General features: G+C 37.0%; 1 protein-coding gene across 3 annotated transcripts in view; it reads right to left on the minus strand.

The window, feature by feature from the left end:
* LOC110099906 overlaps positions 1-9549 on the minus strand; it is a 77685-nt gene extending 68136 nt beyond the window's left edge. For 2 of the 3 annotated variants that reach the window (XM_020827216.2, XM_028693668.1), the window contains exons 1-2: positions 9014-9549; positions 1353-1432 (exon numbers count right to left, since the gene is read on the minus strand). In XM_020827216.2, the coding sequence (XP_020682875.1) occupies positions 1353-1432; positions 9014-9253 (320 nt within the window). In that variant the 5' untranslated portion in view covers positions 9254-9549. Of the gene's footprint in view, positions 1-1341; positions 1433-9013 lie in introns of those variants that run through there. The other variant, XM_028693667.1, reaches the window with a different exon arrangement.
* Between the last annotated feature and the right edge of the window lie 3830 nt (positions 9550-13379).

Below are 13379 nucleotides of genomic sequence, written 5' to 3' on the forward strand. Positions count from 1 at the left end.
TGATATTCTTCTTGTTGATAAGACTAGAGAGGGAGTTGAATGTAAATTTTAATTATGGAGGTCAACCTTAGAGTCTAAAGGTTTTCGTTCGAGTAGATCTAAAACTAAATATATGGAGTGTAATTTTAGTAGTAATAAACCTAGTGATGGGATTGTGACTTTGGGCGATTAAGTCATTAATAAGAGTACACGTTTTAAATATCTTTGATCTATTGTTCAGAGTGATGGTCAAATAGATGGGCATATTATTAGCAGAATTCAAGTTGGATGGTTGAAGTGGAGGAATGCATCGGGCTTGTTATGTGATAGAAAAGTCCCCCTCAAACTTAAGGGAAAATTTTATAAGATGGTGGTGAGACCTGCAATGCTTTATGGTGTTGAATGTTGGTCATTAAAAGAGAAGCATATTACTAAGTTAAGTGTTGCAAAGATGAGGATGCTCAAGTGAATGAATGGCTTTACCCTTAGAGATAGGATACGAAATGAGCATATACGTGAAAAGGTTAGAGTAGCTCTAGTCGCCTTAGATGGTTTGGTCAAATAAAACGGCAGCCTTCCAATGACCCGGTTAGGAAAGTAGAGGTATTAGATTTGACTTATGTTAAGAAAGGTAGAGGTAGACCTTTAGAAAATATTAGAAATGATCTTTCTTTATTAGATTTAAACAAGAATTTGACTTTTAATATGACACAATGGAAAAAAAAAGGATTCATGTAGCTAACCCCACGTAGTTGGATAAAGATTTGATGTTGTTGTTGTTGTTGTTCTATTTTTGAAACTGTGAACATAAACAATAGTATTTCTTTTTTTTTAATTAAATTTCATTACATAAATCATATTGCTATAGATTTGTCCTTTTATGTGTGAATTTCTTTCCATGAAATATAAAACCGCTTAACTTGGCCTACACTTCTAAAATTTGTCAAGCAAATTAAAGCTAAATATCTTTTATGTCACATTTTATTAGTTCAGACCTTAGGTGCAACACCATATCCCCCATACTTTCAAACAATATACAGTCTATTCATAATTGCATTTATGTTGGGGAAAAAAACTATTATGTACTTTGATGTCCCGTCCTTTTCATCTATTTAAACTATTTGGAACTTTAGCCCTAAATGTAGATAACTACTTTACAACGAAGGAATCAAAGTGAAGTTACAATAAGACCATTCGCAATGACGTGCAAGAAAAGTTAAAGAATAGGGCTTCAGCAAAAGCATACAATTGCAGTCATTAACAAGAATAATTTAATGGAGGAAAAACAATTTATAGAAAAAAAAACATTTATAGAAACAAAACATGCTTTAAGGAGTAACAGATTAGTTGGTATCATAAAACCTTGTAAGTACCTTCGATCTCTCTCAGCAAGTGCATGCTCTAAGAGTACATTGTAAGCCATATCAACAGTTGCGGGGTTAGCTAGAAAATCCTGCCAAATAATAAAGTATATCATGGGATATAATCATCTAGCATTCATATTAAATACTTCTAAAAAACAGAATGAGAACTCATCTATCAGGAATTGGTATTTAAGATGTGTGCATGCTAGCACCTAAAGACAGAGATGACTGCATAGATGGCTTCACTGAGAAGTGTTTGGTTTTTAAATTATGGTGGTCATTAAAATGTAGTCAAGAAGTCCTAAACAAAAAAATAATCTGAGCATTTCAGAGGTGCAGCAATTTAAAATCATCTGTGTGATGAATAATCTATTGCATGAGTTCAATTGCTTTGGACCATACACTTCCCTCGATAAACTACAGCCCAAAGACACTAATTACCTAGCATGGCTTACTGCAATTTTTATTTGCTATCTAATCTCATAAATATTTTTCCGTTATGGCATAGTTCCCATCAAAACAAAATATAATGAGAGGCATATGCACAAGCCTTATAAGAAGAAATGGTGGGATCATCACCTTCTCTTTTCTTTTTTTTTAAATAGGCTTTGAGTAATAGCAGTTTTGACATGCACTGGCAACGTATTGCAGGACAAAAACCAACAGCCTGCTTGCAGCCCAAAAGCATGGCCATGCATCCATGATAATATTGCTAGCAATGGCCATGAGTACAATAAAATCACTACACAAGATATATAGTTCTGGCGGGTTATCACACCAAGGTCATCATGGCATTAGAAACACCATCCTACACAAGACTAATGAGAAGTAGTGCTACTGACGCCAATTGAAAAGAGAATTGCATGGATATGTTCCTCACACTCAAATCAAGTGAATAGCCTTCATGTAGCTATGGTTAAATCCCTACAAGTTGTTTCAGTATCATTGCAATGGCCAAACCAAAATTTGTCAAAAAAGGATATTGAGAAAAGAACATAATGTGAGTACAAAAACAAGTACTCAAACACATTAAAAATATTAAAAAAAAAATCTTAGGCTTAAGGATAGCCGGTACTCCTTTTTTTCAGCTTCTCCTTGACCTGGACAATCGCAAGGGTCTTAATACAATGTTCTTGCACTAGACAAGACTAAGTTTGAGAGATCCATGAATTGGACACTTAAATATTATTGGATTGTACAATTTCGTTAGGTATCAAACATTGCTGAATTTAGAATAAATCCAAATATGACCCATTCATGATGACTTTGAAGTTAATTTGTTAAAGTATCCGGATTGTAAGTCCTCCAACAGATGGTAGATCCAAATTATAGAGTACAGCATTCTTATGGATTCTTGAGGACCCCAAGATTTCAATTTTCATGATGTTGGTTCCAAAAAGATCAAATAAATAGAACTCGTTGAAATTCAATAATGGTTGGGCTCATGGGTTGTCATTGATAAGGCCAAGTTGGTACAAAGCCTGTAAAATTCGTATAGAAATTAAAAACAAAAAAAAAACAACGAGCAAAGTGCGAGTGCCCTTTAAATCTTTCATTTTTAGAAATTTAATAACATTAAGCCCGATCCTATCAAGAAGTTAACGTATGTCATATCCATGCAATTTTAGGAACGACAACAACGACACGCTCTTCTCTCATGCCAAGAAGAAATACTTTAGTGAGATCCTCCAAGATACTTGTCAAAGGAATTCTCTCATAAAGTCTACGGTACTCAATGTATGCTCACCCAAAAAGGACATGTGTGGTTTGCAAACTCAGTGCAAAACAAATTTGGATGCTACATTTTAATTTTTACAAAGCATAATCTTTTCACTTTACTAGAAAGGCTCCACTTAATCTCACGGTTCATATGGTTGCATTTACTTTTATTTTTTTATGTTTATACTGCCATGGGAAAAAAATAAGTAATATTTTTATTGATTCATCTAGTTGCCTCTAGGAAGATAAAAAAAAATGGAGTCAAATATTCGTTGAGGATTGTTTGGATGATTTATCTATATTCAATCAAGAAATTTTCATTAAATTTGCTTCTTCTTATTGATGCGGAGTATCTTTGGGGACGTGTTCTGCAAGGACATTTTATCAAGCACATGCACTGTTAACAGGGAGGCATTCTCCACTAATTCTCTGCTTTCTTTTATTTTCTGCTTTAGGGTCATTAGTACTTGAGTAAACTTTTATTTTCAGTAGCTGATTTTAGTATACTTTAGCTGAAGGAAATATATACCCCATAGAAAGGTTGTACACGGTTATCTTGGTTATTCTAAAAGGTATAGAAGTTTTATCTTCCTGTTCCATTAGTTTTGTTTCTCTGTTTTCCCAGCTTCAATTCTATGCAGATTGCCTACATCAGAGTTGGTAGCAGAGCCAGATGGCTGAAAGCAGTAGACGGGTGGCTCCCGGTGAAGAAGATCGAAGCCTTGAAGCCCTTTGGGCAGAGCATCGGAAACTAGCGCAGCATCTGGAGGAGGTTGCGACCGAAACTCACAGTTCCAGATGGATGTGCGAAGGGATCTATGAGCAATCCTTGCACGCCTGGAACGTAACCCGGCATTGCGGACAACAATGCCGAACAACCCACCTGCGGTCCGACGCGAAATGGACAGAGGAAGGGGCTTGAATCAGGATATGCCAATATTCGAAGCATCTGATTCAGACGAAGGAGCTGAATTGCTTAGGGAACTAGAATTATCCGATTCAGAGGAGAATGCAGAGTATCACCACCGTAGGCGTCCAAGAGGAGCTGATCGTCATCATGGGGAGTTTCGCGTTAAGATGGATATTCCGTTCTTTGACGGGAAACTGCACATCGAGGACTATTCAGACTGGGAGCGCACGGTGGAAACTTTCTTTGAATACATGGACGCCGAACCGACAAAACAAGTAAAGTATGTCGCCTGTCGACAGAAATCGGGAGCTAGCGCTTGGTGGTTGCAATTATTGCAATCAAGGAGATGAGAAGGACGAGGACCTGTACGCAGCTGGTGGAGAATGAAGCAATTGCTTAGAGGTCACTTCTTACCTACAGATTACGAACAAATGTTATATTTGCAGTATCAACATTGCTCGCAGGGGAACCGATCGGTTAATGACTATACAGAGGAATTTTACCGTTTGAGTGCAAGGAATAATCTAAATGAATCTACAAATCAATTGGTTGCGAGAAATGTGGGAGGATTGAAAGAAGCAATGCAAGACAAACTAGAATTAAACACTGTCTGGTCCTTATTCCAGGCAGTAAACTATGCTTTGAAAGTGGAGATGCAATTGGCAAGGCATAGCAGGAGTAGTCAAGGGAAGCGGGTCACGGAGCAAACAGTTGATAGCAACTGATCAACCAACGTCAATGTTGTTCTGACTGGCCAAATTCAGAACAGCATTGCGGGAAATCAAGTACCTGTGGGCGCCGGCAATAAAAATGTTGATATAAAACCTGCTCCGAGGTTCAAAGGTCAGTCAAAAGAAAATCCTTATGCTAAACCCATGACTATTAAATGTTTCAGGTGTTTTCAGCAAGGGCATAAATCCAACGAGTGTCCGACAAGACCACAACTTCATGTAATTGAAGCTGAAGACGACACGGCTTTAGAAGATGAAGAGGAAGATCCGGGAAACTCACACGAAGATGTGGGCGGGGATGAGGGCGAGCCTCTCATCTGTGTGATACAAAAATTACTCCTAGCACCAAGACAAGCCGATAAAACAGTCTGTTTAAAACCAAATGAACAATCAACGGGAAGGTTTGCGACTTATTAGTGGACAGCAGGTGTACGGAAAATGTAATATCCAAAGTAGCGTTGCAAGCTCTACAACTTAAAACGATCCCAAATTACAATCCTTACAAAGTCAGCTGGGTTAAAAAGGGAGTAGAGATCGCCGTCACCGAAAGTTGTCGTGTCCCATTTTCTATTGGGAAGAATTATGCTAGTGAAGTTGTTTGCGATGTAATTGATATGGATATATGCCACATTATCCTTGGGCGGCCATGTCAGTTTGACGTGGGAGCCATACATGATTGTAGAGCCAATACCTATGCTTTCGACTGGAAAGGAAAGACGCTCCGACTGTTGCCCAGTAATCGGGATATTGAGACAGTCACCCCCAACAATAAACCGTCCATGTTTGTGGTGTCGGGTAATCAACTATTGCATGCTTGGAGGGATTCATCACACATTTTGGCACTAGTTTTGAAGGAACAAGCCAATACAACTGAGCAAGGTAGTATCCCGGAACCTATCAATAAATTGATTGAACAATATGCTGACATCGAGCCAACCGATCTCCCAGCAAAATTACCGCCCTTAAGGAATATTCAGCATTGTATTGACTTGATACCCAGCTCAACAATACCCAATCTGCCGCATTACAGATTATGCCCGACGGAACAAAGCATTCTGCAGCAATTGGTTGATGAGTTACTTGAGAAGCAGCTAATTTAACATAGTCTGAGCCCTTGTGTGGTTCCCGCTTTGTTAGTTCCCAAGAAAGACGGAAGTTGGAGAATGTGCGTGGATAGAAGAGTCGTTAACAAAATCACTATCAAATTCAGGTTTCCTATGCCGAGGATAGAGGAGATGCTAGAAAGGCTAGCGAGGTCACAAATCTTCTCCAAATTAGATCTCCGAAGTGGGTATCATCAGATACGAATCAAACCCGGAGATGAATGGAAGACAACGTTTAAGACGCGATAAGGGTTATATGAATGGCGTGTGATGCCGTTCGACTTGTGCAACGCCCCGACGACCTTCATGAGATTGATGAATGAAGTACTCAAGCCCTTCCTGAATAGGAGCTATGTAGCTTACTTCGATGATGTGCTGGTTTTTAGCTCCAGTTTGGAAGATCACCTTCAGCACTTGCAACAAATCTTTGAAGCCTTTCGTCTACACAAACTCTATTTAAATTTGGCAAAGTGTGAATTTGCCACTGACGTTGTATCATTTCTTGGATTCAAAATTTCTGCTGCCGGCGTTAGTGCGGATCCCAGAAAAATTGAGGCAATAGTGGAGTGGCCTACACCCAAGTCATTTACTAATATCCGGAGCTTCCATGGATTGGCAAATTTCTAGAGAAAATTTATCAAAGGGTTTAGTTTTATTTTTAGCTCCAATAACTAATATCCTGAAACAAAAATAGTTTCAGTGGGGGAAAGAACACCAAATCAGTTTCGAAGCAATCAAGATCTCCTTGTCCTCTGCTCTGGTATTAGCTTTGCCGGACTTTGACAAACCCTTTTCAGTGGAAACTAATGCATCTACGGTGGGCATTGGAGCTGTGTTGACTCAAGAGGGCAGACCCATTGAATTCTTCAGTGAAAAACTATGTCCATCACGGCAGCGGTGGTCGTTTTACAAGCAAGAATTGTACGCTGTAATCCGGGCTTTAAAACAGTGTGAACACTATTTGCTGCACCGGGATTTTATCCTATGTAGTGATCACAAGGCACTACAATATATTGATACTCAAAAAAATATCAATCACATGCATGCAAGGTGGATTTTGTTTCTACAAAAATTTACTTTTGTGCTGAAGCACAAAAGTGGTGTTCAAAACCGAGTCGCGGATGCTTTAAGCCGCTGATCCGCTCTCATCACACAATTACAAACGGAATTTACAGGCTTGGAGCTGTTACAAGATCTGTACAGGGAAGACAAAGACTTTGGCAATATTTGGCTCCAATGTGTTAATAAGGAACCCACTGATGATTTTTCCTTGCGGCATGGATTTTTGTTTAAAGGCAATATTTTATGTATACCAAATTCGTCATGGCGACAACGCATAATTCAGGAAGTACATGGAGGTGGCTTGGCTACTCATGCGGGAAGGGATAAGACACTGACACAATTACAAAGCAAATTCTTTTGTCCACACATAAGAAGAGACGTCAGCAAATTTGTGGAATGATGCTCAGTCTGTCAAATGTATAAAGGGGGGGACAGAATACAGGATTGTATCAACCCCTATCGGTGCCTAAATCTATTTGGGAGGACCTGAGCCTGGATTTTGTACTTGGGTTGCCTCGCACTAAGCGAGGGAATGACTCGATTATGGTTGTTGTAGACCGGTTTTCCGAAATGGCACATTTTATTGCCTGTAGAAAAATGTTTGATGCTCTGACTATTGCCAGACATTTCTTCCGGGAGATCATGAGACTACACGGAGTACCTAGAAGCCTCACATCAGATAGAGATGTGAAATTTATAAGTCATTTTTGGCGGGAGCTGTGGAGAAGATTCAAGACCCAAGTTCAAATGAGCTCGTCTTATCATCCCCAAACCGACGGTCAGATAGAAGTGGTGAATAGAACTTTGGGAAACTTGTTTCGCTGCTTAGTACAGGAACAACCAAAATTGTGGGATGATGTGTTAAGCCAAGCAGAATTTGCATTTAGCTCTATGCCAAACCATTCCACGGGTATGTGTCCATTTAGTATTATTTATACTAAAATGTCGAACACTGTTTTAGACATTACAGCCATTCCAAATTGCAAAAGCAAAGCAGCTGCCATGATGGTGGATCAATTCTCTGACATGTTAGCCAAGGTCCGCTTGAAGCTAGAAGAGTCAAATGCAAAATACAAACTGGATGCCGATGGCCCGATTGTCATAGGAAGAGGAAGGTTTTCAAGCCAGAAGACCTTGTCTGGGTGCGTATGAAGAAGGAGAGGCTACCGGCGGGATCTTACAACAAGTTAGGCCAAAGAAAATTTGGACCATTTCCAGTCACTCGCTGCATCAATGACAATGCTTATGTGATCCAATTACCTGCTGAGTTCAACACACCCAATACTTTTAACGTTGCATATTTATATTCATATCATCCCCCGGACAACAATGCCGAAGATACAGGAGCCGAAGTGCAACTCTTTTGTGGAGGGGGCGCATGATGCGGAGCATCTTTGGGGACGTGTTCTGCACGGACATTTTATCAAACACATGCACCGTTAGCAGGGAAGCGTTCTCCACTAATTCTCTGCTTTATGGTCGTTAGTACTTGAGTAAACTTTTATTTTCAGTAGCTGATTTTAGTATACTTTAGCTGAAGGAAATATATACCCCATAGAAAGGATGTACACGGTTATCTTGGTTATTCTAAAAGCTATATAAGTTTTATCTTCCTGTTCCATTGGTTTTGTTTCTCTGTTTTCCCAGCTTCAATTCTGTACAGATTGCCTACATCACTTATGATCTCAAATGCATCATTTGTATTCCTTAGGACAACACTACAGATGAAGACATCTTCAAGGAGGCACCAGACCAATGTTGACCTGGTGGTGGTTAGCTACTCGCTCAACAACTAAGCTACGAAAGATCAGGATCCCGATGGATGTGCATATTTACAACTGTTAGCTCAGCCTCCTAACACTAGAGTTAAAGCAATAGAAATGACATTTTCGTTAATATACTCGGTATATTTGGATGGTTTAAATCTAGATAAAGTTGGTCAGGGCAAATGCATCAACTTTAGAAACATGTGAAGACAATTAGAAAGAATTCGCAGCACTAGCAATTGCTTTTCCATTCGATTCCACTTAGAGACTTACGGCCCAACAAATACAATCTACATTCCACATTCTGTTCAACTCATATGATCTACAAACAGAACATTCAGAGACGAATAAAACAAGGAGAAAAAAGAAGTTAACGAACCCGAAGAATCCTGGCGGCTTCAGAGGAAAACAAGGATGGATTGCCGTGGAGGTTAGGAACGGTAGACGATAGGCAATCCGCCACCGCTCGCCGAAGCGGCTCCGGCGGCCTTTTAGAGACTGACGAGGGTTTCCGCTGCTTCTGCGCCAGAACACCATAAAACCTCATGCTTGCCGGGCTCCGCGAGGGGCTATAACTTAGGGCTTTCTTCGAGCCCTGCGGCGGCTCATCCACGGACATCTCTCAATCTCTTTCTCTTCAACAAATCTATGATCTTTATCCTCTCTGCTGCTGCTCCTCGCGCTCTACATTCGAAACTTCTTCTCCTTGATCCCGCACTCCATCGAAAGCTTGGCCGGCACAGGAGAATGAGCTTAGGACGACGAGAGAGAAGATCAGAATTGGGAGATTTATTGGAACAAAAAGCAAGGATCAGAGAGCTGTACAAATCCTAGCATCGGGTGTCTGTGCAGTTCTTATGGTTTTTAACACAATTGACAGGGAAAAAATATGAAGGGAAGATTTCACATATCCAGCTGTCCAAAGAATTTTTCTTCAAAAACCAGATATATTGTGGAAATATCAAAACAGGCCTCTTATCCGACGTCACGTCGTAGGGTTTTATTTAAAAAAAAAATATTGATAATTCATGAAAATTTTAATACACTAAATATCTCATTATTTTATTATTTAGATAAATATATTTGAAACTTTATTTAAAATAAAATCCCATGTCTATCAAATATTTTAATAAATTTTTGAACAAGAAAGTTTGCCAAAAGTGACTTAGTAAATTTCATGTCTTTAATAATGTCAAAGCTCATTTGATGGCTTGAACTTTACGATCATCATTTGTTGAAGGTTAATTATGTTATATATTTTATTATGTATATTTGCATGTATTTATGGCTGACAATTATAATTATAATAGAAAGGAGATTGAAGTAGAATCTTGTATTCAAATAATTAGTAAGTTGTGAGTTTAAAATAAGATTTTCGATATGATGGATAAAACTGTTGGATAGTTTGAGTGATTTGTTCTTATTGAAAGGGTCGATAAATGCCCTTTAGACATTTTTTTGAGCTTACAAGTTGCAACTCTATGAAGCTTATTTCATCAACTACAAATATAGATAGTCGATGATGAGGAGAATGAGAAATGCTCTCTTGTGGTCAACATTCATGATGTTAACACGATATTTTGAGTAGTTGAATTTGAGTAACGCAGTATTTGAGTGATTTTTTTTATATGAGGAGAAATTCAAGGAGAAGAGTTGAATTATTAGGCTTGTTAATGATTAGCAAGATTGAGATCAGAACTTTAAAAATGTGGACGTGGAGAAAGCGCTCATGTTATGCACTTAGAGGGGTAATATATGAAATTTTGATTTATATTATATTATAGATGATATTCTACTCAACCATAGTAAGCACCATGTTGCTTTTACTGAGATGATTGCCTTGGTTGAAGACAAATAAGCATTTTTTGAATACACATGAGGTAGGCTATCATGGAAGATGATTGGAAGGGTCAAATAAGAATATGATTTACTATGAGACTACCATTCTGAAAAATATTGTTCCATTTAGTACAAAACACTTGATATGTTATAGAATTACAGTATTGAGCTTATGAAGTCATTCCCGAATAATGGAGACAATGTGAGAATATCTTAGAGAGAGAGCACAAAGATATTGAGCTAAAAGAGTAATAAAATATTTGCAAGCAAATTTTTCTTGTCATTATTAATGAACGAAAATAGAGGTTGCATGCAAAATATTATATTTTGAGTTAATTTATGTTAACTATTATTATAAATTAACTTTCAAGCATGCTTTGAGTTATTTTTAATAGATAATATTTTAAGCCTACAATTGTGCATAGCCTTAATGAAGAAGGCTTTTATAAGTCTATTATATATACTCATTCTTATATTCTCTCCAATTAAAGTTGCAAAGAAGAAGAAGATGATGACCACCGCATATTTTGCAGGCGGTATTCATGCTAATAAAAAAGTAGAAAAGGAAGTTGAAGAACAACTAGATGCTAGTACATCCATTTGCTCTTCCAATCAACTAATGCAACTTTATATAATTATTAGGAAATTGAAGAATAATTAGTTCATTTTTTAGAATAACCAGTTGAAGTTGTAGCAAAAATTAGTTTTTTTTTTTTTTTTAGACATAGTTGTGTATGTAGGCATGCGAAGAAAAATAATGATGTTGATTGTGTCACAAATATGAGTGAGGCTAAAATGGATAGTAATGATCCCTTTTTTGTTGACTCAATCATTCATACTGAAATTTGGTATGAGGTGGAGTAGGAGGATAAAGTAGATGTTCTTACCACTAATTTTATCATTCCTTTGGAAATTGGAGATGATGTGGTGCCTATCTCTTATCATTGTGCCTAGAGATGATGTAAAGAAGAAGAATAAAGAATAAGAGGAATTTAATTAGAGGCTTCATAGATCCATCAAGTAATATGCACAAGTCAATGAATCCAAGGGCGATTAATCCTTTTTGCCTACTCATGAAGAGAAATTATTTTTTTCTTCAAAGCATAGTTATCATGATTGGAGGACAACTTCAAATAGAGGAAGATAGAAGTGGGCAGTGAAAGCTTGTCGAATGCTATGTTTATTTGCAACCCTAATTAAACCTATGTATTTTAATATCTCATGTCATTTGTAATTAAATTTTAAAGGAAGGAAAAAGATTCAAAGAAGAGAAAGGAGAATGTATGATCAAGGTGTTGGCTTTTACTTATAATGCATACTTATAAGGTTGTTAGATCGAGAGGGAAGTGTAAGATCTCTTCCAACATGCCTCATCATACTCTTCAACTTGACCATCATTAGTTAAAAGACTAAATTAGTTAGTTAGTGCCACTTGGATCGATGAAGGTTTAATTCATCCAAAACCTAATATGAGAGCGACTCTCTTCTATCACATTCTGCTCGGACTTCATTAAACCTTCCATCATTTCCAAAATGGTTCCACAAAAATCCCATTAACATTAGATAGCTCATATCTCACTAAATAGTTTGGAAGTTATCAACATTCTCTAAGCTAAGCTTAGCCATCTAAAATCTTTACTCAAATTCCTTTACTTTTCAAAAACATTAAAACTTTGTCCAAATACTATAGTAATCATCGCCACCCACATCACTCGTCTATTCCCATTACATAATTATGAAAAAGATCCAAAGATCCCCTATAACTTCATTATGTCTCTGTATTTTAGTTTTATTATTACTCTTAAGAAGATTTGTTCATTTATAGCTTGGCCACATAGTGTGTAACATGTGGCATCTGACCACTTCCTAGTTTACCAAGTCTCACTATGCATTCCACTACAAAAACTTGTCCTCCATATTGTAATCCCCTAGGATCTAATGCAATAATTTAAGTTTACTTAAAACTATAGTTAATTATCTCATCTACAAATAACAGCAACTAGAGCTACTAAATTTCTCAAAACATACAAATAGTATAATGAACTTTCATTTCATCAAAATATATATATATATATATTTTTTTTCATTTCATCAAAATATAATTATAGTAATCCAGATCACAGAAGTTTATATATCACACAATTAAATGTTGTATTACAAAGCAATACCTTAGGAATTTTGATCCAAAACCCTGCATTTATACCTAATCTACTAAACAGGATCTTTAGCATTTCATAAAACATTTAAAAATAAAAGAATAAGCTCAAATAGCTCAGTAGACTCCTTCCCTTACCCCTTACATGAACAAATATATAATTCCAATATTTAAATATCATTTAAGTAAGAAAATATAAGCATTTAAGAATTTTAATAAGAAAAACATGAATTACTTGAATTTCAGCGCATACTAGACTTACAAAGTTATCACTTATTGTTATACTACCACTTTCACATAAGGTTTCCATATATAGTACAAAATACTCAATCTCAGAAGTTCGTTTGCACTTTACTTTCACTTTCCATCAAAACTCGTTCAGAGATTCATAATTTGTTACTGTTTTATTTAGAACATTTCTTAAACTTAATTAATTCAGACATTAAAATATTAAATGAAATGGTTATAATGCATCTAGCAAGTGTGGCCAAAATTCCTCCCGCATCTACATTAGGCAGATGGGGCCAAAAGAGTACTTGCAATGTTACTTAATCTCTCACATCTGATTCCAGCTAGTGGTGCTAGAATCTCTTCCACATATGTATCAAATAAGTGAGACCAAAAGAATATATTTAGGGCCCTCATAACCTAACAGAGGATGCACTTTCCCACATATCAGAACAAAACATCTCCAATGTTATATAATGTATAATGCAATTGTAATGTAGCAAGAATTAAATTTAACATATTA

This window comes from Dendrobium catenatum, unplaced genomic scaffold (genome assembly GCF_001605985.2).
Source record: "Dendrobium catenatum unplaced genomic scaffold, ASM160598v2 fragScaff_scaffold_334, whole genome shotgun sequence".
Lineage (NCBI taxonomy): Eukaryota > Viridiplantae > Streptophyta > Magnoliopsida > Asparagales > Orchidaceae > Dendrobium > Dendrobium catenatum.